Below are 26,217 nucleotides of genomic sequence, written 5' to 3' on the forward strand. Positions count from 1 at the left end.
GAATATATACCAAAGTTGGTATGAATTTTTCTGAGAAATGGAATTGGGGGCTAAAGGAGCTTTTCATTTTTTGCCATGTTCACCTTTGTGACATACTTTTTTTTGTTTACAGGTGTCTATCACTTTGGATATTAAAAGTGATAATCTACCAAGAGATAAACGCCCTTCCGTAGAGGGTTTAGAAGTCTTGTTTACTCCACGTTGACCCCGTACTGGGCTCAGCATGGCCGTGAGCATAGCACAGAAAATAAAAGGGATAGAAGATGGAATCCGTGAGTGCAAAGGGTGAGCAGTTGGCTACGGGAAAACCACAGAAGACAAATGCAACACGTAAATAGTGGCTGGGAAACCGGGGAGGCTCCTTTGAAGATCTGACCACTAGGGCACAGAAGGAAAAATTTTACATACAATTTGACCATTGAAAAATGGTTTAGGGACCATTTACAGAACCCAGGGGTAAGAATTTTTAATGCAGAGATTTCCAAAAGACATGTCCTGATTCTTCAAAGCCTCTTGAATCAGAAATGCCAAAATGTGAGTCATCAGTAGAGACCAAAGTAGAAGGAAAGAGAGAATGGAGAGAGGAGCCGTCCAGCCCTCAGCAAGCACTGCTCGGGTGTGCATCATTCTCTGAGGGTGTTAACCAGGCCGGGAGGCCGGCTGGGTGCGGAGGACCCAGAGGAACCAGGGCTGGCCCCGCGCCGCAGCAGGTGCTCCCAGGCCCCGGGCGCCGCGCTAGCCACAGCCTTCCCGCGCGGCGCGGAAGCGGTTGCGCGCACCTGCCGACGCCGTGGCTGCGGAGCGCGCGGCCCGAGGGAGCTCGCGGCGGGCGGGGGGTCTCCGGGCTCCCGGGCGGGGACTCCGGGGCTCTGGGAGCGCGCCGGAGCGCGCAGGGTCGTTCTCTGGGGTCGGTTCAGGGCCGCGCTCGCAGACCCTCTCTGTGGGTCGGGCGCCTCTCCACCCGTGAAATGGAGAGGTGACTCTCGAGCCTGGCTTGCGGCGACCGGGGAGGGAGGCGGGGTGCAGCCCGCAAATTCGCGGCCGTGGCGTGCGCCGCAGGGGTGCCCTCGCACCAGCGTCCGACCGCCAAGAAAACCCAGAGCCGCCTGGAGCCGGTGGAACGGACGGCGGACGGCGGCGGCGCCGGCTCTCCCCGCGCTGGCTCCGGGGCGCCGCAGCCCGCGGCCACGACCACCGAGAGCTCGCACCGCCCGCAGTCCTAGAGCGGACCGGAAGTGCGCGCCTGGCCGGCGGGGACGTGCGGGCGGCTGCGCGTCGGGGAGCCCCGCCGGCCGGGAGGGTGGCCCTGCGCCCGGCGTCGCGCGGCCGCTCTGCCTTCCTCGGGGGCGGAGCCGCGGCTGAGGGACGCCGGGGTGCGAGCGGCCGCCGGGCTCGGCTCCGGAGCGACCTTCCCCGCGCCGGGCCGCCCGGCTGCGGGGCCCAAGCGTCGTGAGGCCGGCGACGGCCTCGGTCACGTCGGGGTTCGGCGTGGCGGGTCCCGTGCTGCGCGGTTCTGCGCTGGGCGCGGTTCCAGTCTGCTCGGAGCGCGGCCGCCCGTCCCGCGGACTCGCTCCAGTGACGCCGTGTCGTCCCGGACACAAGTCGTCCTCCGCGGCTGCCGTCGTTCTGTGTTCACGACGACTTCCCGGACTCAGCGCGGGGGCGGCGCGCAAGGCAAGCGGCCCACCTGCCCAGACCCCGGGCGCAGAGAGCGGCGCGCTGAACTTCGGGGCTCAGGATGGCCGCCGCCTCCGGGCTCCTCCCGGGCCTGGCTGGCCGGGCTGCAGGGGAACACGCGGAGATTATCAGAGTGAAGGTTAAGGAAGAAGACCACGTGTGGGATCAGGAGTCCTGCCCACAGAAGGACGCGTCTCACACCCGGGAGCTCTGCCGTCTGCGCTTCCGACAGTTCTGCTACCAGGAGACTCCCGGACCCCGCGAGGCGCTGAGCCGGCTCCGGGAGCTGTGCCGACTCTGGCTGCGGCCCGAGACCCACAGCAAGGAGCAGATCGTGGAGCTGCTGGTGCTGGAGCAGTTCCTGACCATCCTGCCCGAGGAGCTGCAGGCCTGGGTGCGGGAGCAGCAGCCGGAGAGCGGCGAGCAGGTGGTGACTGTGCTGGAAGATCTGGAGAGGGAGCTGGATGAGCCTCGACAGCAGGTGAGACCTGGCAAGTGCCAGCTTCCCTGGGGAATTTGAGTTCATGGGTCCAAGGTGGAGTGCGTGCGGTGAACTTCACGCTGGTGGCTGCGGACTCTGGTTTGGGGCGTTACCATTTGACCTCCGGTGCAGAGGAATGCATTCATGCAATGGGATGACAGTGTTGATGTTAAGTGATAGCGGATCCAGGTAACTCGATTTAACCAAATGGGAAACCTTGGTCCAACGCTTACCAGCAGAAAATATATTTATTTAGTGACTGTGAGGGTAAAGTAGCTGTCTCTTCTTAGGATGCCCACTACCTTAACCATATATGAAAACTAATCAGTATAAGAATATAAGGAATATCTTCTAGGAGACACAAATAGAGAAGTAGCCAAATGTAATAGAAATAATCAGGAAAGGGTGAATGATGGGATTTGGATTCCGTAATAGGCCCTGTCACTAATGAGCTGTGTAACCTTGGGCATATCACACCTTCTCTGGGCTTTAATGTCTTCATCTGTACAACAAAGAGATTCATTGCATCGTTTTCTAGATACTTCCCAGTACTTGGACTTGTTGGTACGGGAAGTGTATTGAGCCCAGTATTTGGTCTTTCACCATCACATTAGAGATTATTTTTAAGAGAGTATACTTGCTTCTAGGACAGTGATTTTAGACCATTATGGATGTTGCCAAACACTCTTACGTTGCTATAATGATAGCATCCATACACTTACCTGAATCCTTTAAATAAGAACATATTATGTATACAGTCTGATCTGTTAAAACACATTTTTCTGAAATGCACATCTGTCATATGAGACTGATAAATAGGGACCTGAGTCTGTATGATGCTGAAATTGACTCATACGTGAAGTTGACCAGCACGTGGATGTTTTGGGCCACCAGGTAAGAGCGGCTTAATGGAAAGTATCTGACGATAGTGGAATGCAGCGCATTTTGAAGACAGACAGTGCTGTGCCAAATGCCCATTCACCTCCACGCCCTTCCTCTGGGCTCTCTTGGCCACACGCTCTGTTTTGGAGATGCTCATTTGCATGGCTCCCTCCCATCTTTGTGCATTGTTAAACTTTTTTGTGTTCCAGAAAATGAGCAAGCACAGGGGTTTACAAGTGGCGCAGGAGCATGCTGGTGATAAAATTCCTGCTACTGAGCGTAAAAGAAGAAAAGCTTTAACAATTGAAGAAAAGCTCGAAATTATAAAACGCTATGAAGAAAATGGAAGAACCTGTGACACTGATGGATGCGAAGGAGTCAGCTTTGCATTCGGTTCGAGACCACACTGGGAAAACGAAGGGGAGTTACGTTGCTGGGCCAGTGCCAGTGCTCAGGGTGGTTAGAACAAGACGTGAGGAAATGAAGGACGTGGAACATCTGTTAAGTGTGTGGACTGCGGACCAAACACGGAAGCAGTCAGAGGCAGCCTTTCTCAGAATAAAGAGAAGGTCTTCACGGTATGTGAACACTTTAAGATGAAAGCTGGAAGTCCTGCAGAAGTGCTTTCATTTAGCGTAAGTAGTGTCTGCTCAGTGACTTCGAGAACTGCCACACCTTCTGCAGCGTTAAGCCCTCCGGTGAGGCTGTGAGTGCAGATGGAAGAAGTGTAGACGGTTCTCCCAGTGTTACGAAATTTGACTGATGAAGAAGGCTGTACCTGGGATCAGATTTTTAATTTTGATGAAACAGTGTCTGTTGGAAGCAGATTCTCTCAAGAGCCTGTATCTTGAAGGAAGAAACACACACTCGAGGGCTGAAGGCTACAGAAGATCGTCTGGTGTGATGCTGGGTGGAAATGCCCGTGAGGGTGTAAAGCTCAAGCCTGTTGTGGTTCATCACTTTGCCTGCCCACAAGCTTTGAAAGGACTTGCAAGCCTAGCTTGCTATAGTTCTAGCAGAGAGGCTGCAAAACGGGGAGGTACTTGTTGGTCTTTTAGGTGATGTTTTTGTAGGTGATCTAAAAAAGTAACTGCAAGAGGAAAAAATTGTCTTTTAAAATTCTTTTAATTCTCAAGAATTATAAGCCATCCAAGCCATCCTCCAGCAGTTGCTTTCTTCAAGTATCAAAGTTCTCTTTTCCCTCCTAATACAACTTCTTTACTCCAGCCCCTTGATCAGGGTGTGGTATCAGCCTTTAAAGCTCATTACTTAAGGAGAACGTTCAAGATGTTTACTGCACCTACAGTGTTTGCATTCTGGAATAAATTCAACATTAAACTTGCCGTTGATAGTATTGTAGAGGTTTGGAATGATGTCACGAAAGCCTGCTTGCTTGGAGTGTAGCGTAACATTCTCCCTGATTTAGGTCATGATTCTGAAGGCCCTGAACCCTCATGAGAGCTGCCCCAAGCAGAGCCAGCTGTGTTGCTCGGCAGAGGAGGCTGAATCTGAGAAGTTGGGATCAAGGATGTTGGGGAGCTGCTGCAGTCCCGCGCAGACGAGCTCTTCACGTAAGAGCTGCAACAGGTAGTCACTCAGGCACAAATGGAAGGTGTGGGAGAAGCTACCCCGAAAGAGGTTACTTCCGCGTCACTTTCTGCTCTAGGTCCGCTGGAGAAGGAGTGCCAGTGGGCCAGACATAATGCAGAACGCGGTGGGATCGCACTTCCGCGTAAGGTCCTGTTTGGAGCCATAGAAGCTGCTGCTTTATGAACAAAGGAAGATGTTTAAGCAGCAAAAACTGGATATCTTTTTATGTCAATGCCAAAGAAGTAAAAAGAAGACAATGAGCCAGAACCATTACTATACTTCTTCTAAAATCACTACATTTCTCTTTTCTTTTTTTTTTTAAAGACTTTATTTATCTACCTGTCAGCACAAGCAGAGGGGAGTGGCAGGCAGAGGGAGAAGCAGGCTCCCCACTAAGCAGGGAGCCCGACGTGGGACTTGATCCCAGGACCCCGGGGTCAGGACCTGAGCTGAAGGTAGACGCTTCACCGACTGAGCCCCCCAGGTGCCCCAAATCACTACGTTTCTTGGAAAATGTGCAAATGCTTCTCCACCTGGACTTCTGATGGCAGCATCTCTAACCTTGCTCCACCCTTTCCTCGTACCTCTTTCTAACACAGTAGCTTCACCTTTGTAAGGTAAAGTCCTATGTGAAATGTAATCATTCTTTTTAGTATGTCTTTTTGACTATGCTTTTAGTGCTTTTATTTTTACTAGAATTGCTACAGTTTTATTAGCACTGTGATGACAAAGTTGTGTAGATGTTCAGTAGTCTATCCTGTAATTTTATTTTCTCCATAAACCTGGTTACTTTTTTGTATGGTTTTGCAGAAAGCATGTTTTTTCATGAGTTCACATATTCTAACATAGATGCCTGTATACGCAGTTTCTTACCTCTAGCCAGCACATCTTCTCCCTTTGTTTCAAATAAACAATACTGGTTTTTCCCTTAAGATGTGCTTGTTACTTTAGAATTTTCCTCTTTCAGCTTTATTGAGAAATGTAGCCATTGGTAGGACTTGGTGTTTGGTCAGTTCTGGGTAATGTTCATATTTGATCGTTTTTCATACGACTCAGGATTATAGGTATCTCCTCGTCTTATGGAATATTTCATTTGCATATGTGTTTCTCATTGCTCTCGTTTCTGTGTGGTTTCTGGAGGAAGGGGACAATGCCATCGTTGCAGACACGTTTAGCTGCCAGCTGGACACAAGCGTCCCTGCTTCAGAAAGTTCCGCTCTGCCCCACTTCACTTTACTCCACTTGCCCTTGCAGAACACCTGCATTGGTACAGCAATGGCTCCTTTGCATCAGAATGAAAATCCTCTGTGGATTTCTGCTGGTGAGCAAACACGGGGACGAATGCAGTCCTTGTACAGGCGAAGCAGCCCCGCGTGGACTTGCAGAAAGTGGGGAGACTGTTGGCTGTGTGCCATTTCGGCTTACAGTGGTTTTCGTAGGAACGCTCTACTCCTGTACAGCGGGGAGACCTGCATCCGCTCTCCCCTCTTCCCTCCTTCAAACATGATGATTCTGCTCCTGTTGCCCACGTACCTGCCTATGTGCTTTTCCGGCTTTCCTTGTACTCGAGTTGGCTGTGCAGCATGGCTCTGGCCGGGGAGAAATAGGCATGTTCTCTGGGGGTTTCTGGGAAAGTTTTTACTTTCCTTATAAAATGGGACAGATGTGTTTAGTTCCGTATTTTCCCACTTCCTGTTTTGAACATAAATGTGTCTGGAGCCGTTTCAGAAACTTCTTTATTCGGTTGATAAATTTTAGGAGAGGAGGTTGACAATACTAGAAACAAAGTTGTTTCTATCCATAGATACTGCTGATGAATATAAAATTATCTGTAATCTGTACATTTTAAAGCATAACATTTCACTAGCTGACATCTGAACATTGCTATGGACTCTGTTTTTTTTTTCATTTTTTATTTTTAAAAAATCATAGCAGCATTGAGCATAGGAAATGATGAGATGCCATCAATACCTAGTAAATTGAATATAATGTTATATAATAATATTATATATAGTATATTTTTATGTATATGCTTTTATATATGCTTTACTAATCCAGCAAAAATGAGCAAAAAACCCCCACTTAATTCTAAGTTTTATTGTCAACTATAGGATAACTCCTGATTATTTAAGCTAGCATTTCTTTTCAGTGTCTACAAAGGGGGAGTTAGCCAATTAGCTAAAATAGATCAGGACATGCAAATCAACAGTATTTTATGGTAATCTGGGTTGTGTGACAACTTCATTAGGAATTTGATAATGTAGATTAATGAATTTTTCTGGGGCAGTGTTAAGAACTTACACGTGCATTATAATGGACTTTATGCCCATTGTATGCCATCTATAGTAATATGGATAAAAAGTTTTTTTAAAATATGCATGGCTTGTTTAATTTGCCATAATAATTGTTTTCCATTGCTTAGCTTGTCACACCTTAACATTGAAAATCTCAGCACAAGCTCAGCTGTCCCTGAGACCGTCACTTCCAAACAATAAGGTCTTCCAGACTTACATTTCCCTATGCCAGATCCAGACTACATACAAAAATCTCCTATCTGAATGTATAATACACTACAAATCAATAAGCAAAAGGACACATACCCCAATAAAAAATCAACAAAAGACTTGAACACGCACTGTACAGAAAAAGGATAACGGGCCCATGAAACTAAAACAATGACTCAATCTTACTAATCAGAAAAATGCAAATTTAAACAATAGGTGGCACCACTTTATTCCAGCCAGTGTGGATTAAAAGTGCTGACATGACCAAATTTGGGTAAGGATGTTGAGCCACGAGAATGCTTATGTCCTGGTAGGAATAAGTTGTTTTGGCCACTTCAGAAACATCTACCACGTGTAGCCATCCATACTGTATGATCCAACAAACCTACTCCCAGGTATGTGTCTACAAGAAACACTTTCAAAGACATGTAAAATAATATTCATAGCGGCATTACTGCAGTTGCCAGAAACGCTGAACAAGTGAAATGACTATTAAAATGGAGTAGGTGAACATAATTATGGTGTATTTGTACCATTGGATACTTTACAACAGTGAAAATAAATGAACAACCGCATACAACAGTGTGGAGGAATTTCACAAACATAGTGTTGAGCAAAGAAGTCAGACAAAAATAAATACACGTCTGATTTTGTTTATATAAAGCTCAAAAAGCAAAATGACTCTGGTGATGGACGTCCGCGTCGTAGTTACTTCTGGGGAAGAGAGTAGGGCACACGTAGCCTTCTGAGACGTTGATCATGTTCAGGGAGGTTCACTTTGTGATAAATCACTGAGCTCTATGCTTATGAGCTGTGTACTTTTTTCTAAGCATTTTTTAACTCCAGTTAAAAATCGTAGTAATTGCGGGGCGCCTGGGTGGCTCGGTTGGTTGAGCAGCTGACTCTTGGGTGAGATCGAGCCCCATGTGGGCGCCACACTGAGTGTGGAGTCAGCTTGACATTCTCTCTCTCCCTCTCCCTCTGTCCCTCCCCCTGCTTGTGTACTCTCTTTCTCTTTGTCTGAAATAAATAAATCCTTAAAAATTGTATTAATGAAAAGATTTTTATCCCATCGTGGTGTCTCCTGCATGATAGGCTGGGGTATTTGACTATGTGCACATTTTTAGATTCATATGTCATGTGAATGAGGAATTATTTTTGTAAAGCAAAGACCTAGTGAGGGAAATTTCCAGAATTAACCAGGTTTGTAAATGCCCTCCAAAGGATAAGCTAAATTTTTACTTGGATTTTGCAAGTTAGATGCAGAGCGTGGGTAATATGGCAGAGCAAGAATTGATTAGGTTTCTACACCTAATAGTGTGGAATAGGTCCGATTTTTTCATTATTTTATCCTTGAGAATATTTGGCAAGGCAGACCAAGTCTGAAATGTTTGGTTTGACTGCAGTATGAGGCTGTTGTGCAAGAAAGCAGGCTTGGCAAGAATGTGAAGTGGCCAGGCTCTTCCACTGTATGGAGCCCACTCGCAGAGGTGGGAGCAGGTGCCATAGTCAGAGCTCCAGCCAGAGAGTCCAGGCCTGTTATTTGTGTCCTTTACACCGGAAGGTGTTTTTAGGGAGATGACAACTTGCTTTCTTTTAAAAAAGTAGCTTTCGTGGTCTGTTTTGTTTTATTTATTTTTTAAAGGATTTTTATTTATTTATTTGTTTGTGACAGAGAGAGCACAAGCAGGGGGAGCTGCAGGCAGAGGGAGAAGCAGGCTCCCCACTGAGCAGGGAGCCTGATGCAGACCCGATCCCAGGACTCTGGGATCATGACCTGAGCGGAAGGCAGACGCTTCACCAACTGAGCCACCCAGGTGCCCCCAAAATGGTTTCTTATGGGAGTGGGGGTGGAGTAGAATATAAACAAGACTTCTCTGAATATTTATTTTAATTTTTTAATATCATGTAAATGTTTTAAATATTTTAAAAGCAATGTTAAAATGTTTAAACACAGAAACAGATGAAGTCAACCGCATATCAAATTAATAACAATAACAGCAGAACAATAACTCAGGTGACTTGAACACGGGGTTCTGATTATATACTCTGTGGGGTACCGTCTGTGGGCATAGAAAGCCACAAAGAGATACCGCTGCACAACACACGGCACTTAATTCTGAAACTTGGGTGTTTATTGTGGGTCGGAGCATATGTGTAAATACAAACATTGTACTGAACTGGGTTTTGTTCGTGTCGCTGTGGGAGAAGGAGGTGTTAAAATGGAATACGGAGAGGTGAGGTAAGTCTAGTGGTATTGACATGGAATGGAATTCATGATAATCTAGACGTATATTTACCAGCTCTGTTCATGAAAGGGCCTGGAGGGGAGGACGCACCATTAACAGCGAGCCTACCAGCTATTCAGTCTTCGTTACTAACACGGTTGCTCTACAGTGAATCAAGACTTCTGGGGGAAAACAGTTGGAACTAGATCTGGGAAAATACAGCATGGTCCTTGGGTTCATTGTTCTGGAAAGCATGGATGTGCTAAACACACTAGTGGGGTTGTGTTCAAGGATGCAGGAACCTGATGAAAGGGACGCTGGGGGCTAAATGGGAGACAGTTTAAGATCGAGGTGAGTAAGGATGGAATGGATTACAAAGTAAGTCTATACTGATATTCAAGATGAGAGACAGAGGGGCACCTGGGTGGCTCCGTCGGTTAAGTGTCTGACTCTTGCCGTTGCTCAGGGCATGATCTCAGGGTCGTGAGATGGAGCCCCGCCTTAGGCTCTGTGCTGAGCCTGAAGCCTGCTTAAGAGTTTGTCTCCTTCACACGCCTGCCATTCTCTCTCCCCAAAAAGAGACAGAAAGCTCTTTACAGAAAATTGCTGGCTAGTAAATGTAGAAGGAATGATAAAGACAGGCAGTCATTTTGCAGCCTCCAGTATAAAAATCTATCAAAATCATCAGTGAATGCTCAGAGTGTTGGGGAGTGGGCTATTTATGGAGTTCCACGCTATCACCCCATAGCTGACTTACTGATTCCAGTGGGAAAAGTGCATGGGTAGAGCTGGTGGTCACTACCTGAGCTAAGACGTGATCACGTTATCAGTAATGAGACGACGTGATCACGTGTGCCCTGAGACACTCCACAGGAAGTACACAGCACTTACGTAGCCTTCTTCCAGAAATTACTCACCTGAGTCCATTTGCAAAGAAAGAATAAGACAAATCCCTAACGTGGGATACTCTGTAACATAACTGGCTCTGACTTTTCAAAAATGGAATGTCCTAAAAAGGCAGAAAACTATTTTAGATTAAAAGAATCAAAAGACATAATAACCAAAAGCAGTGAATAAATATTGTTTCACAGAGTTAAAAAAAACATAAAATATATTTTGAGGACAGTTAGGGAAATTTAATTATAAACCATATATGAGATGATTAGTGTAAGGAGGAGATAATGTGTTCTTTTTCACCCAACACAGTCATCCAAACTGATTGGCTTCTTTTCCCGTCCATAACACTGGGGTAACGTTTTCCACATTTATTCCAAGACAACTGTTAGATTCCTCTCTGGGCTGAATAGCTCATTAGTAACTCTTAAATAATTTGCATAACCTCACCCCAGGTATTTATTTTTAGTTGCTCACACCGAAATCCATTTACAATTTTCTTTTAATTATCACAATTTAGGGAGGATTCCGTTAATGTGTTTCTGTTGTTATTCCCCCAAACAGCAACCATGGGGATGAGTATCGGCCTCTGTCCAGTGGAGGCAGCTTTTGTTGTCTGGCTCTGGCTTTATTAGTCCCAGCACTTTTTATTTCTTCTTATCCCGTCTTGGACTCCTCCTAAGAGTTCAGTGAAGACTTTTGTCTTCTTATGTTCTATTTCAGTAGAAGAATGTTCTGAGGTTTGCGCAGTGGTCTGTGCAGTGAGCACGTCTGTTAATTTCCAGATGTTCCTGTTTGTCCTCAGGTCCCACAGGGCACAGATGGGCTGGAAATTCCTATGGAGGAAATGACTCCTGTGGACACCACAGAGGGGTCCTTAGGTGCCCAGCTGCAGCCCGTGGAAGACGGAATGGAATGTCACTCTCCAGAGCCACACCCACTGCAAGATAACGGTGAGGACGGTGTGGTCTGAGAGATGAGATTGGAGAGCAGGAAGGGTCCAGTCCTGAGAAGTAAGCAGAGCTCATCCATTGCCGCCTTACTGAGCATAGCTGAAGGAAAAGTCGCGTCGTGTGAGGCTGTTAGAGGAGTTGAATGAAGCAGCCACGTGGTAATGTAAGAAATAGTTGAATACGGTTCCAGTAGTTGAATACCTGTGGCTCTCCGTGGACATTCTGCAGTGGAGTTAAGTACCTGTGGATAAGCCAGATGTCTGTGGGGCGTGCTTGTCAGTGTAGCCATAGGTCCCACTTCTATAGCCTCTGCCGCAAATTTTGTCACATACGATGTTTAAGACTTGGAAATACTACTTAGAAATTCTGTTAAAGAAAATGAGGGGCGCCTGAGTGGCTTAGTCAGTTAAGCGTCTGTCTGGGGCTCAGGATCGAGCCCCACATCGGGCTCCCTGCTCAGCCGGGAGTCTGCTTCTCCTTCTTCCTCTGCCCCTCCCCCTGCTTGCTCACTCACACTCTCTTAAATAAATAAGTAAATATTTTTTTAAAAATCTATTACTGTATTGCTGAGGCTTTTCTAGCCAAAAAAATTGTCTTTTGTAGGTAGTAAGTAAATAAATAACATCAATTTACTTCTTGTTTTTCATAAAACAGTGCTTTACTTTAAGGCTAATCCCAGATACTGCTCTGGAAGGTCACATCCTGGCTTTCTGCTCTTTACTGTGTCAGCACTTTTTGTTCTGGGCTGGGGTTCTTCATTTACCTTCTGTTCCTCCAAGGCTGGACTCCCGAACTAAAACTGTATTCCACCAGCTTGTGTGCTCATAGCCTCTGCTTCTACCTCAAACGCTAGTAGCTACTTGGGTAGTATATATATTTCTAATTATATTCCCAAATATTCTAATTGGTTTTTTCTTCATATTTTAGGGTCATTTTTGTGGCTTTCCATGATGTCTCAAAGCATGGGTGATGATAACCCTAGTAGCTTAGACACTGATGAACCAGAAATTGAACCAGAAAACATGAGAGAGAAGTTCTGCAGAAGCTTAGCAGTGTTACTGGAAAACAAAAGTAATAATACCAAGATATTTTCTAAAGCGAAGTACTGTCAGTTAGTAAGGGAAGTGAAAGAGGCGAAAGCAAAGGCGAGAAAGGACCCCGTTGACTCCCGTCGCTTGGCTAGATTTGATGTGATCCTCGTACAAGGAAATGAGAAGCTGATTGAGGCTGTCAATGGGGAAACAGATAAAGTACGGTATTACTTGCACAGCGAGGAGTTATTTGACATTCTGCATGACACCCATCTCAGCATTGGACATGGTGGGCGTACCCGCATGGAAAAAGAGTTACAAGCAAAGTACAGGAACATCACGAAGGAAGTTATAATGCTATACTTGACTCTCTGCAGACCATGCCAACAGAAAAACTCAAAACTCAAGAAAGTTCTAACATCAGAGCCAATGAAGGAAGTGAATTCAAGATGCCAAGTGGATCTTATCGACATGCAATTGAATCCTGATGGGGAGTATAAATTTATTATGCATTATCAAGACCTTCGTACGAGGTTGAGTTTTTTGCGGTCGCTAAAATCTAAAAAGCCTAAGGAAGTTGCACATGCTCTTTTAGATATTTTTACAATCACTGGCGCACCCAGTGTCCTACAATCTGACAATGGGAGGGAATTTTCAAGGCAGATTGTCAGTGAGCTCAGTAATATTTGGCCAGAATTGAAAATTGTCCATGGGAAGCCTCTGCCCTGTGAAAGCCAAAGTTCTATGAATCAGAGTAATGAGGATATCCAGAATAGGATTATCTCCTGGATGCAGACTAACCGTTCGTCACACTGGGCTGAATTTTTGTGGTTCATTCAGATGACCCAAAATCAACCCTATCACCGAGGCATGCGGCAGCCTCCTTCTGCAGGCACCCTTAGCTCTGAAGCTAAACTAGGCCCGTGTCGTTGTCAGCTAGCTGAAGAACTTACTGCTCGCCTGCGGCCAGACAATGAGGTCGATCAGGCCGACGGAGAATTGGGAAGCACGCCAGGAGCGCAGTCGGCAGAGAACATGGAGACGGGCACGGACAGCAGTGATACCGGAGAGCATCTTTCTGCTTCTCCTCCAGGGGCCGCGAAGAAGCCTCCCGAAGACAGACTGAGATTTGTATCCTGTGTAGTTTGTGAGAAAGCACGCTCAGGGGCTCATAGTCGTGTACCGCGTGATGGAAACGTCCGTGCGATCCGCAGAGCGCCCCCTCCACATGACGCTGAGGGCTGTCGCCACAGAGGAGCGTGTAGTCTCTGCTGTGAGACCACGACAGTGAAAAGGAAACGTGACGAGATCCAGAGAAGTTTGACTGGTCAGACTTCCAAAATGCTGAAGCCGTCAGACACACCATTTTCCTTAGACAAAGTGGGAGATTGGGTAAGAGTCTGAGTGTGTGCTGCAGATGAGAGCAGGGGAAGAGCTTCATCACATGTCACTGTGCGCGTGGTGGGCGAGGATGTGTGCGGTAGAGACATGAAGCACCATTGGGCCAACTTGGGTTGGTTTTCTCCAGAGAAAAGCCCATTACTTTTAATGCCCCCCCCCTTTTCAGGTTGGAAGTTGTAACCTTGAATGCTGCTTTATCTGTTGTCTGGGGTCATGGCGGTATTTCTTTTACTCCTTTCTGGTGTCAGGCATTTCCTGGGGGGTGAGAAAGCTAAGACCGCGTGTGTGAGGGTGTGTTTCTCCAGGAGGGTGAATGTGGGAAAAGCCCATCTTAATGTTACTTTGTTTTAATTGTATGTAAGTTTGGGTGGGGAGGTAAGCCAGGAAAGGGCGGCTCAGGTCAAGTGAGAAGTATTTTGGAAGGGCAAGGCATGATCAGTTCGACTGGGGATACGGGTTTGTGTTGAGAAAAAGCTCAGTTTTCGGATTTAAATGGAGAGCATGAGATAAGGCCAAATAGATGTATTTTAAATCAGTAGGTTTTATAAAGTAGAGTTAATGTGAGTTTGGAGTTTTGAAACATGGAGGTTACGCATGATTTGGGCCAATGGTACCCAGAGTGTGATCTGCGGACCAGCACTGGTCTACAGAGGGCTAAGTACACTAATCAGGAGTGTTCAGAAAGTCATAACAGTTTGACATCACCATAGTATCCAGACCCGTGATGCATGAACTTGCGTTTTTGAATAGAACACGGGCCGGCTCGGGCATCACTAACCTCCCAGGGCCAGTCACTGTGGGGGGAGATGCACGCCAGTCAAGCACAGTTACAACGTGTGATGTTTGATGGCTAGTTTGCTGTAACTCGGAAAAATGGAAGCCTTTATTTATCTTTATAACTTAATTTTAAAACCATTTTTAAGTTTTTAATCAAGCCTAGTTTTTAATTTATAGTTTTTATCAGAAAAAGGAGGAAAGTAAAATTTGTATTGTTTATTTTTCATCATAATTTGCAGATGGCAAAACAACCTTCACTGGACTTTTTTGTCAAGAAAAAACATCCCTTTTCTGAATATGGCAGTAGTAGTAAGAGAAATGGTAACGATGGAAGTCACCCAGAGCAGGTGAAAACCAGAAGAGTTCACACAAGTTTTACTCGGAAGTATGATCCCTCGTATATCGAGTTTGGGTTTGTAGCCGTAATTGATGGTGAAGTGCTGAAACCACAGTGTATTATTTGTGGAGACATACTGGCTAATGAAGCAATGAAACCATCAAAACTTAAGCGGCATTTATATTCAAAACATAAAGAAGTAAGTTCACAACCAAAAGAATTCTTTGAGAGGAAGAGTAGCGAATTAAAAAGCCAGCCAAAGCAGGTGTTCAGTGTTTCTCACATCAACATCAATGCCCTGCGGGCTTCGTACAAAGTGGCGCTCCCGGTCGCCAAGTCTAAAACGCCCTACACGATCGCTGAGACGCTGGTGAAAGACTGCATCAGAGAGGTCTGTCTGGAGATGCTGGGTGAGTCCGCGGCGGAGAGGGTGGCCCAGGTGCCACTTTCCAATGACACCATAGCCCGGCGCATTCAGGAGCTGGCCAGCGACATGGAAGACCAGCTCATAGAGCAAATAAGAGAAGCAAAGTACTTCTCGTTGCAGCTCGATGAGTGCAGAGATATCGCTAACATGATCGTTCTGCTGGTGTACGTGCGGTTCGAACACGGTGATGATATCAAGGAGGAATTCTTCTTTTCAGCCTCTTTACCGACACACACAACTAGCTCAGAACTGTACGAAGCTGTGAAGAATTACGTGGTCGACAAGTGTGGCCTGGAATTTAGGTTTTGTGTAGGAGTCTGTTCTGATGGCGCAGCCTCCATGACAGGAACGCACTCCGAAGTGCTTACCCAGCTCAAGGAGCTTGCGCCAGAATGCAGAATAACACATTGCTTCATTCATCGAGAGAGTCTGGCGATGAGAAGGGTATCCGCGGAACTAAACAGCGTGCTTACTGACACGATAAAAATTGTGAATTATGTCAAGTCTAACGCGTTAAGTTCAAGACTGTTCTCTTTACTGTGCGACAGTATGGAAGCTGATCACGAGCAACTGTTAGTGCACGCCGAGATTCGGTGGCTATCACGGGGGAGAGTTCTGTCAAGAGTGTTTGAAATACGAAACGAACTCTTAGTGTTCCTGCAAAGCAAGAAACCAGTTTGGTCCCAGCTTTTCAAAGATGTGAATTGGACAGCCAGACTTGCTTATTTATCTGATATCTTCGGTATTTTTAATGATCTTAACGTTTCCATGCAAGGAAAGAACGCAACCTGTTTTTCAATGGCTGATAAGATTGAAGGACAAAAACGGAAGTTAGAAGCTTGGAAAAACAGAGTTTCTACAGATTGTTATGACATGTTCCATAATTTAACAACAGTTATCCATGAAGTGGGCAGTGACCTTGATATTGTCCATCTGCGAAAAGTTATCAATGAACATCTTACAAATTTGTTGGACTGTTTTGAATTGTACTTTCCATCGAAAGAAGATCCACGCGTAGGAAACTCATGGATCCAAAATCCATTTCTTTCATCAAAAGATAATGTAAATTTAACCGTAACCCTACAGGATAACTTGTTGAAGCTGGCTACGGATGAAGGGCTGAAAATGAACTTTGAAAGTACAGCATCACTTGCTTCCTTTTGGATAAAAGTTAAAAATGTGTACCCTGAGCTTGCTGAGGTGGCTCTGAAATCCCTTCTTCTGTTCCCCTCCACGTCCCTCTGTGAGACTGGGTTCTCCACTCTGAGTGTCATTAAAGCAAAACACAGAAACAGTTTAAATATCCATTATCCCCTGAGAGTAGCACTGTCATCCATCCAGCCGAGGTTAGACAGATTGACAAGCAAGAAGCAAGCTCACTTATCACATTAAAAACTTGAAGGTGTTCAGTCGGGGTGTGCATATGCACATCATGGAATATGGAAAGTTACTAGGATAGCAGTTCTCTGTATAAATTGTCCATATGTACACTTTCAGTTAAATGTACAGTTTTTATAATTCTTTTCTTTCTTGCTATATTTATTAAAATGTAACTTTAAATCTGTTGCTTCTAATATTAAACAATTTGGTCTTACGTTTTGTACGTCTTTGTTGTTGTTGTATTTCATTAAGATATTTAGATTGTAGGATGACTTCTTTGAAATGCTGTCTTAGACCATGACGGGAAGTGGACTCGGGGCTGGAATTAGAATCGGGGTGCCAGGGTCAGGGAGGTGTGGGCTTCTCCAGCTGGTACTGGGTGGAAGCTGACGTTGGGTTTCCTCTGTTGGTGCGCGTTTAGACGCAGTGTTTATGTGGCTGAGGTGGGGAAGCACCTTGTGGTGGTGTCATGGCTTTGGAGGCACGTTGCTAAGTTCCGATTTCGTCAGGGCGGGGGGGTCGGACCGCAGAGCCGGATCAGGCACAGGTGTTCAGGTTTTCCTGAGCCGATTGCTGCTGCGGTTCTGTGGGACAAGCCAGGGGTTTTAGCTCCTCTGGGGCATGTAATAACCTCAGGAAGCGCCACACGTCTGCCCTCGCTCGGAATGACTGAGAACGGGCTCTTAGCAGGCTCTTCAGGTAAAACAGACCAAGGTCCTCGGAGAAAGTGAGTCTTCTCCTAGACAGGGAAGCAGCGTAACAGTAAGTGCTGCTTTTCAAAGAAAAGTAACTGAAGGTTGAAGAAGGGGAGGGTGTTTAGTAACACAGAATGTACTACTAGTTTATTGATTGAAAAGTTCCATTGCAATGGATCCCAAAACTCTTAGAAAGTGGAGGAAATGTTTTTCACATTCAATTCTGAAACTTCAGTAGGATTATGTTTTATTGTATGTGTTTCATAAAATCTTAGAGCTTTTCAAAAATAAGGTGCTAGTGGTGGACATATGTCCACGACAGTAGTTTGGTTTTGTCCTCCTACATCTTAGGTCTCCTGTCTCCTGCTTGACTCTATTTTGGAGCTAAGGGACTTAGGTTTTAAAAATTTTGCCATTTGTTGATTGAGTAAAGTATTGTGCTTCCAATTTTCAATGTTAAAAAGCAATGTATGTGTGGTGATTTTATACTTATTTTTATAAATGCCTGAAGTGTCTGGGAGAAAAGAAACCGAGGGACATAAAGAGTACATTTTAAAAGAGAACTAAACTCCCTTATTTTCTCTAAGAAATACAGAATACTGGATATCTGAAAGCAGAATTAGAATCATCTGGACAAAATTGTTGATGTGATTTTTGGCCCTCTCAGATATTTGCTTTAGATGCCTGTGTATTTTTCCTGCAAATGACTCAGTACCAGAAGGCTGAATTGCTTTCCCTCTACTTTTTTTTTTTTAAGGAATATTTGTCTTTCCTCCCTTTCCTCCTCCCTGTTTTATTGTCTTACCGTACATTTTTTTTCTTTAGCAGCTTTATTGAGGTCTAGTTTACATGAAAACATGAATTTGATGACTAGTGATTCTGTAAATCAGAAGACCTTTGTCTTCCTATGTTCGGCGAGTTTCCCGTCTAGACCCGTGGTGCACGCATACACCACAGAGTGCGTGTTCTCTCGTGTGCGCGTATGACTTTGTGCTTGTACCTGTTTATCATTTATGTTTGTGTCGTTTTTAAATTGCATTTATGGTTATCTGTGTATAGCAGGATGTCGTGTTGAACGTTTCCTGTTACTCAAAGAATGGCAACTACAGAGGGGCCAAAATGGGTCGAGGAGATAGTAAGCTCCCCCACCCTAAAGACCTGTTAGCACGCCTAGACCCAAAAGCCTCCTGCCCTTCACGCGCACAGACACGCCTTCCGGTGTTACGAGTCACTTGCAAGGGGCGCCTTCAGGAAGAGGAGACTTGCATTTCACTTCCAGACTGGCTGTTAGTTTAGGCAGGGGATGTGCTCACCGGTTCTATGGCTACCTGAGCTGGAAAACAAAATTGGAGAGAGGTGGTTCGACCTGCAGCAGGTCGGCCCAGGGTCCCACAGTTTGGGGCAAAAATATGCAAATTCCCTGTGGGTCAGGTGACACCAAGGAATGTAGGTCTGTACTCTCAGCTAGTGTCCCACGCGGGAAAATGGTCCTCCAGCCAGGAGAGCTCACCTGCAAAGGCTGCTGCCATCTGTGGCTGCTGGGAGCTGAAGGCCATGGAGGAGGTGAAGCGGGAGGTAAATTATCTTTCTGTCCTTGTATATGTAGGTAAGGCCCCCACAAATGTCCTCAGAAAATCTCACGTGCTCCCCATAAGGAAGCTAGAGTTCCAGGGTTTAATCAGAGAGCATGTTACCAATTTACACTGTGTGTGTGTGTGTGTGTGTGTGTGTGTGTGTGTGTGTGTTGACATCGTTAGACGAACCCTGGCCTCTTAGCAAGAGTTATTGTCACGAATAGGGCTGAGTTTGGGGGAAGCAGGTTAGAAGAGGGACGTGCAGTTGATGGCCAGGTGGCCTGCTCAGCTTTATGCCCACGGGGCTCTCCTAGCAGAATGTCTGTTTTGGTGTTCACCACGATAGATTATTGTGAAAGGTCCAAAAACTATAGAACTAGACTATTTTTTAAATTACAGACATTACACATAACACATTTGTTTTTTGTTTACTTGAGAGAGCGTGAGCAATGAGGAGGGGCAAAGGGAGAGGGAGAGAATCTTAAGCAGAGTCTGAGCTGAGCCCAGAGCCTGATGCGGGGCTTGATCTCACGACCCTGACATCAGGACCTGAGCAGAAACTGAATGTCGGACGCTCAACTGACTGAGCCACTCAGACGCCCCTAGAAGTAGAAATTATGATGAGGAAATAAAACATGTTTACTGGTTCAAAGGACGTACTATGTGCTTTGCATTCTGATATACTTGTGTTAAGTTGAATTTACTATCAATTATTTATTGATACAATTGTGGTTTTAATTAATTAAGCCTTGGGTTCATTAAAAAATATAAAAAGGGAAAGAGCGTGAGGCCATTGTGGACTGTATGACTTTCAAGAGTGTGACTATGATTATAATGTGCGTTATCGTAGTAAACACTAATTTCTGACTGAAATCTCTCTTGCATCTTTAGGAGGGCAAATTTTCCAAACTGCTATTTTCCTGTCGGAAAATCTCCTCTCATAGTTAACTGCAGGAACCAAATGTGAACTCAGAGTGACCAGAGTACAGGAGCGCCGGGCACTGTAGGTGGGAAAGGTGACCGGCGATGAGGAGGCCGCAGAAGAGAAGCCGATTCACGGGACAAACCCAGGTAAGGAGTGTGGCCTTCATTCCGGAGGCACTGGGAAGCACTGAACGGATGGTAAAGAGAAGGGGACTGGAATCACATTTTAGCAAGGCTTCTCTGCGCACAGTGTGGCCAGTACCCTGGAGTGCCAGAGGCAAGAAAGCCGCGTCCGGTCGTGGGCTAGATTAGTGGTCATGGTGTGGCTGGGGGCACGGCAGTAGGGATGAAAGGAAAGGGACGTTATTTGAAAGGCTCAGGATTGTAAAGGTGCCAGTGTCCAGTCCTATTGAATTTACCGATAGAGGTTTCATGCCATATAACAATATCTAAAAAATATATATGTGAGCAAAGGGTCAGACTTGCTAAGAACATTTTTTTAAAAAGATGAGAAAACTTGCTTATTCTCCCCTCAAATGTTGAAAGTCATCAGAAAGCCAGAGTGTATAGGACAGGATGGTATGAGAACAGAGGTAGACAAACCACTGGAGTAGAACAGGGCTCCCAGAAGCAATCCAACTGATCAGTGGAAACTTGATACGGCAGAGCTATTCCTGCTTGGTGGAGAAAAGAAAAAATTGATTATCCCTTTGGGAAAAAGTGGAACTGGATCCCTACATTCCAAATGTATTGAAGATACAAATGTGAAATGCAAAGCCGTAGAACTTGTTTTATCGGTTATCGCCCAGAGACACTGAAGACGGGGGCCTGCCCCGCAGTCTCTCTACACTGTCGGCTGCACGCCAGGCGTCGGGAGGAGCCGTGCCTGTGAATGCCGACGGCACCAGCGCTTACAAGAGCCCAAATGCAAAACAGCCCAGATGTCCGTCCACAGAGTAAAATGGACTATGTTACTCAACGTCTAGCTACGGTAGTGACATTGAGTCATCACTGAGGGTTGGGGGTTTGATGAAATGCAATGTATCTGTCAAAGCTCCTCAAAGTACAGGATTAAGATGGGTGCATTTGTTGTACGGTGTACCTCAATCAAGTTTAGTTTAAAGACGAGGGACCTGTGTTACGTCAACACGGGTTTAATTCAAGGGTACAATATTGAAGGAGAAAGCAAAGTTGCCCAACAATACCGAAGTACTGCTCCGTCCATATAAAAAAAAGCTTCATAAAGTTCTGGAAGTCTGAAAAACCTAAACAGCACAAATGAGAGATGCAATGTGGTACAAATGTGAAGGAGGAGAACCCGCAGAATATGGAAACGGAACCCCGGACGGAGGGCCTGTGCCGGGTGAGGGAAGGAAGGTTGTGACTTGGGAGGGTCACTCGGTCGTAGTCAGTGAGGACACTCGTGTTCAACGTGGGGGGTGCTTTTGTTTTAATGCCTTGTACACATGTTATGAATACTCTGATATCTTTCCAAAGGTTAAGGTACAAAATAATTAGTTAATACAATATAAATCTGACAAAACTGATGCTGAAGACAGGATGAAAAGATTTAAAAATGAAAAATTGTGATAGAACTGACGTTATGGAGGAAAGACCGGGACGTCTCAGTGTCCGTTCATGAGAAGAGAACAGAGAGAGCGGGCACTGAGTGGTCTTTGAAGAAATGAAGCATAAGAATATTCTAGAATTGAGAAAGGCCTGAGCCCCCAAAATCAAGCTACAAAACCACCCCAAAGCAAGATAAATAAAACTAAATTTATACATAGATCTATCATAGTGGGAAAAAGATTAAAAGAGATTTAAAAATAACAAATAGAATTGACTTATGGGAGGTTTTTCAACAGCCATAACAAAAACCAGAAAAAGTTGAAAAGCATTTTCAAAGAGCTGAGAAAAAATAACTACCAACTTAATAGAGATGAAACCCACTGCTCACTGTCGTGTTCAACAATGACAGAAGAATAAAAATATTTTCACGAATCTCACGAGAGACATGATACCAACAAACTGTCACTAAAACAAACTATAAGGACATAATTAAGAAAGAGTAAAATTAAACCATGAAGGAAAAACTAAGCTCAACAAGGAAGGATAAGCAAAGAAAATAACAGCTCGGAAATCTACATAAACATTTCCTGTAAAATAATGTTAGTAATCATGTGTAATTATTGGGGTTAAAACACCAAGAAGGAACTTGAAACACTAAACAGCAAGTAAGTTGGGCAGAGCAGGGTGATAAGAATTTTTTTTAAAGATAATTTAAACTATAAGGAACAAACCCAATTTTCTTCAACTTATATCCAACAAATGCAATTTCCTAGTGACAAGATACTTCACTAAAAGTCCTAATGGCGATTACTATGAACATCTTCGAATTTGATAGGAGAGCTTCTTGCTCATCTGAACAGAGAAACCAGCCAGAAATTCAAATTCATGATGACAAGATGCACAGCGTGCATATATCTAACCTCATCTGACTTTAACCCATCTGAAGAGCTTTCGTACGTATGTAGTAATCGGCCCATTAATATGTCCCGATCTTTCTTCACAGCAAAGAATAGTGATTTTATATTATCAAAAGCACTGAGTCAACCCTCATCTTTTTTAAAAAGATTTTTATGTAAATTCAATTAATTAACATACAACGTATTATTGGTTTCAGAAGTAGAGGTCACTGCTTCATCAGTCTTATATAACACCCAGTGCTCATTACATCACATGCCCTCCTTAATGCCCATCTCCCAATTACCCCATCCCCGTCCCCTCCCCTCCAGCAACCCTCAGTTTGTTTCCTATGATTAAGAGTCTCTTATGGTTTGTCTCCTTCTCTGGTTTCATCTTGTTTCATTTTTTCCTCTCTTTCCCTATGATCCTCTGCCTTGTTTCTCAAATTCCACATATGAGTGAGATCATATGATAATTGTCTTTCTAGGATAACAACCTCTAGTTCCATCCACATCATTGCAAATGGCAAGATTTCATTTTTTTGATGTTTGTGTAGTATTCCCTTTGTGTGTGTGTGTGTGTGTGTGTGTGTGTGTGTGTGTGTATCTATCTTTATCCATTTGTGTGTCGATGGACATCTGGGTTCTTTCCATAGTTTGGCTATTGTGGACATTGTTGCTATAAACATTGGGGTGCAGGTGCCCCTTCAGATCACTACATTTGTATCTTTGGGGTAAATACCCAGTAGTGCAATTGCTGGGTCATAGGGTAGCTCTATTTTCAGCTTTTTGAGGAACCTCCATACTGTTTTCCAGAGTGGCTGCACCAGCTTGCATTCCCACCAACAGTGTGGGAGGGTTCCCCTTTCTCCACATCTTCGCCAACATCTGTCGTTTCCAGACTTGTTAATTTTGGCCATTCTGACTGGTGTGAGCTGGTATCTCATTGTGGTTTTGATTTGTGTTTCCCTGATGCCAAGTGATGTGGAACATTTTCAACTTTTTGAGGAACCTCCATACTGTTTTAATCCTGGATATATTATTGTTTAAATGTATGTTTTAAATGTTAGGATAAATGATAATTATGTAAATAGTGGGAGGGAAAGTGATCAAAGAATGACTCCCAGGAAGGCTATAAAGAAGCAAGTATTGGATTTAACCCCACTGAAAATTTATAATTCTATACTGAAACAAGCTATTAATAAATATAAAAATTAGTAACTGGGAAAATGTTTAGAATACAGTAGATAGATACACTTGGTCTATTATATTTATATGTTTGATGGTGATCTTTTCAATAAATAAGAAAAGTGTTGAACGGTGTAAAAGAAAAGAAATGGGTCAAGGATTCCAGGGGCTAAAAGTGACATTTACTTCTCAAAGGTCTCTTGTGTAGCTAGATTCTGCTGGGCTCAGCAGGGATTAGCCAGGCTTTTGTTGTGTTATCTGTGTGTCTCCATATGTCTTCTCATTCCAGACCAGTAGCCACCTGGTGTGCTCCTCTCCTGGCCTCACGCTGGTGGGCAGGTGGGCTCACGCAGGTGGGCTGAGAACTTCCCTCAGCTCACAGCCACACACTCGCCTCCCACCCACATTCCACTGGTCAGATCAAGCCCTGTCGCTAAACCCAGTGTCAGTGGATTAGGAAAGTATACATCATCTCTAGGGAAGACATAGCAAGAGCAAAAAGCATAAACCAAAAAACCCCAGAATATTCAACTAAAAGTCTTTTAAATCATAAACACATTTTTTTTTTTTTTTTTACATTGCCAGATAAAATGGTCTCAAGATTATTTCAGTAGCCCAGAGGGGTGGTGCATAGGTGGCCGTCAGTTACGGGACCACCTCTTGGCTTCAGCTCAGGTCATGATCTCAGGGTCATGATCTCAGGCCCTGATACCCGGGTCGTGGGGTCGAGCCCCGAATCAGGCTCTGTGATCAGTGGGAGCTTGAGATTTTCTGCCCCTCCCCCACCAGTCTTTCTCTCTCTAAAATAAAGAATCAATCTTTTAAAAAATAGCCCAGAAATATTGTCAGGGACTCTTTGTCCTGAGTTGGTTGTCAGAGGTCACAGCGGGCTTTCCTAGTGTCATTCACAGAACAGCAGCTAAGTAGGAAAGAACCTTCTCTCAAAACCGTCTTTCATCAGCAGGGAAGTCTTCTCCAAAAGCCTCCAGTGATTCCTTCTTCAACTAAACAGCCACAACTGGGTCACATAATTACCCTACGCAAATCTTCACTCAAGGGGAGTAGGACACATCCTGGATGTTGGCTTAAGCCCAGCCAAAAAACTCGAGAGCTTCTCTTTTATATAAAGATAGCCATTGTCCAGTAAAAGAGAATAAAGCCTGAAAGCCACAAAACTGAACATTTTCAGCACAGGGAGAAGATGAGCAAATGAAGAAAATTTTTAAAAGGAAAAAAACCTCTGGGTTTTGCAAATGAGAGAAAATACTGGATGGTCATTGTGGTAGATGATTGTTATTTACAAGTATCTGCTGCCTCTTCCTGGGGTAAGATCATTACTCCCCGGGGTAAGATCACCTCCTGGGGTAAGATCATCACTCCCCGGGGTAAGATCACCTCCGGGGGTAAGATCATTACTCCCCGGGGTAAGATCACCTCCGGGGGTAAGATCATTACTCCCCGGGGTAAGATCACCTCCTGGGGTAAGATCATTACTCCCCGGGGTAAGATCACCTCCTGGGGTAAGATCATTACTCCCCGGGGTAAGATCACCTCCTGGGGTAAGATCATCACTCCCCGGGGTAAGATCACCTCCGGGGGTAAGATCATTACTCCCCGGGGTAAGATCACCTCCTGGGGTAAGATCATTACTCCCCGGGGTAAGATCACCTCCTGGGGTAAGATCATTACTCCCCGGGGTAAGATCACCTCCGGGGGTAAGATCATTACTCCCCCTGTTCCACAGACACCAGATTTGCCTCATTCTCTTCACGCTGGACAATGAAATGTGAGCGAATCCACGTGTTTCGGCCCTCGATTTGCTGACTCCGTTTTCTCCTGGGTCAAGGGACCTTCCGCTGCGGCACCAGGGCCGGATCCCGACGGCACGGCTTGAGCAACAATCGCCTTTGTTCCTGCCGCTCCCTGTGCTTCCTGGACGCTCAGCGCGCACAGCGCCCCGGAGACGCCGCACTGATGACGCGACGGGACCGACGTCAGAAAACGCGCGCGTCCGACTGCAAGCGCTTGGCTGGCTGAGCCGAAGGGTCCGTTGATGTTACCGGAGTGCAGTATAAAACGGGGCCCAAACCTCCCATGCTCGGCACCTTGGGGTTGCCGCTGAAGTTCAAGGCGGAAATACATTTAGACGCTTGTGGTAAATTCTGAAGTGCCGCGGAAACGTGGGACGTGAATAACGCGGTGCCCGCGGGCGGTCTGGGCTCCGCCGCGGGTCTCCCGTGAGCTCCCGGGTTGCTGCGAGCCGGTGACCGGCGCCGGCGGGCACCCGTTCCAACTGCCCGCATACGGACGCAGCGAGGAAAGAAGGTCCTGTCTCTCAAAACAAACAGGAAAGAAAAGGGGGAAACGATGAATTAAAAGGTGCTTTTTGAAGCAGGCGCTGAGTCTGGTTCCGTGGCTTAGCTGGTCAAAGCGCCTGTCTTGTAAACAGGAGATCCTGGGTTCGACTCCCAGCGGGGCCTCGGGCCACGCGTCCCTTTTAGCGAACGTCTCGGTGGCCGGGGTGGGGATGGAGACGTCGTCCCGATGACGGAAGGACAGCCGCCCGCGCGCAGGCATCAGCTTAAACCTCCGCGGTCCTTCTTCCCATCACAGAAGGTCGTTTTCCAGGGAAGTTCTGCCTCCGCGTCCTTCATGGGACAGTGGCCCGGGAGGGGCTCCGGCAGGTGCACAGCAGGTGTTCCCCCCCACCCCGGGCGGAGAGTCAGGAACTCAGGAACAGTGACTGATGACTGTAAGCAGGGTGTTTTGGAGGCCGTCCCGGCGCCTCTGCAGGACGGGGCGTCCTGTT

At 45.6% G+C, this 26,217-nt stretch overlaps 1 protein-coding gene and 1 non-coding gene across 2 annotated transcripts; both read left to right on the plus strand.

The window, feature by feature from the left end:
• The first annotated feature begins 1,272 nt into the window (after positions 1-1,272).
• SCAND3 (SCAN domain containing 3) lies at positions 1,273-16,768 on the plus strand. The gene is made up of 4 exons (XM_045800613.2): positions 1,273-2,158; positions 11,062-11,209; positions 12,137-13,632; positions 14,658-16,768. Exons 1-4 carry the CDS (start codon positions 1,739-1,741, stop codon positions 16,572-16,574), a joined length of 3,981 nt encoding a protein of 1,326 aa, XP_045656569.2. The 5' UTR covers positions 1,273-1,738; the 3' UTR covers positions 16,575-16,768.
• Positions 16,769-25,814: 9,046 nt separating this feature from the next.
• Positions 25,815-25,888, plus strand: TRNAT-UGU (transfer RNA threonine (anticodon UGU)). Its single transcript has one exon. It is a non-coding gene; the product is annotated as a tRNA-Thr (tRNA).
• The last annotated feature ends 329 nt before the right edge of the window (positions 25,889-26,217 follow it).

This window comes from Ursus americanus, chromosome 32, assembly GCF_024610735.1.
Source record: "Ursus americanus isolate L20-20 chromosome 32, mUrsAme1.1.p, whole genome shotgun sequence".
NCBI lineage: Eukaryota > Metazoa > Chordata > Mammalia > Carnivora > Ursidae > Ursus > Ursus americanus.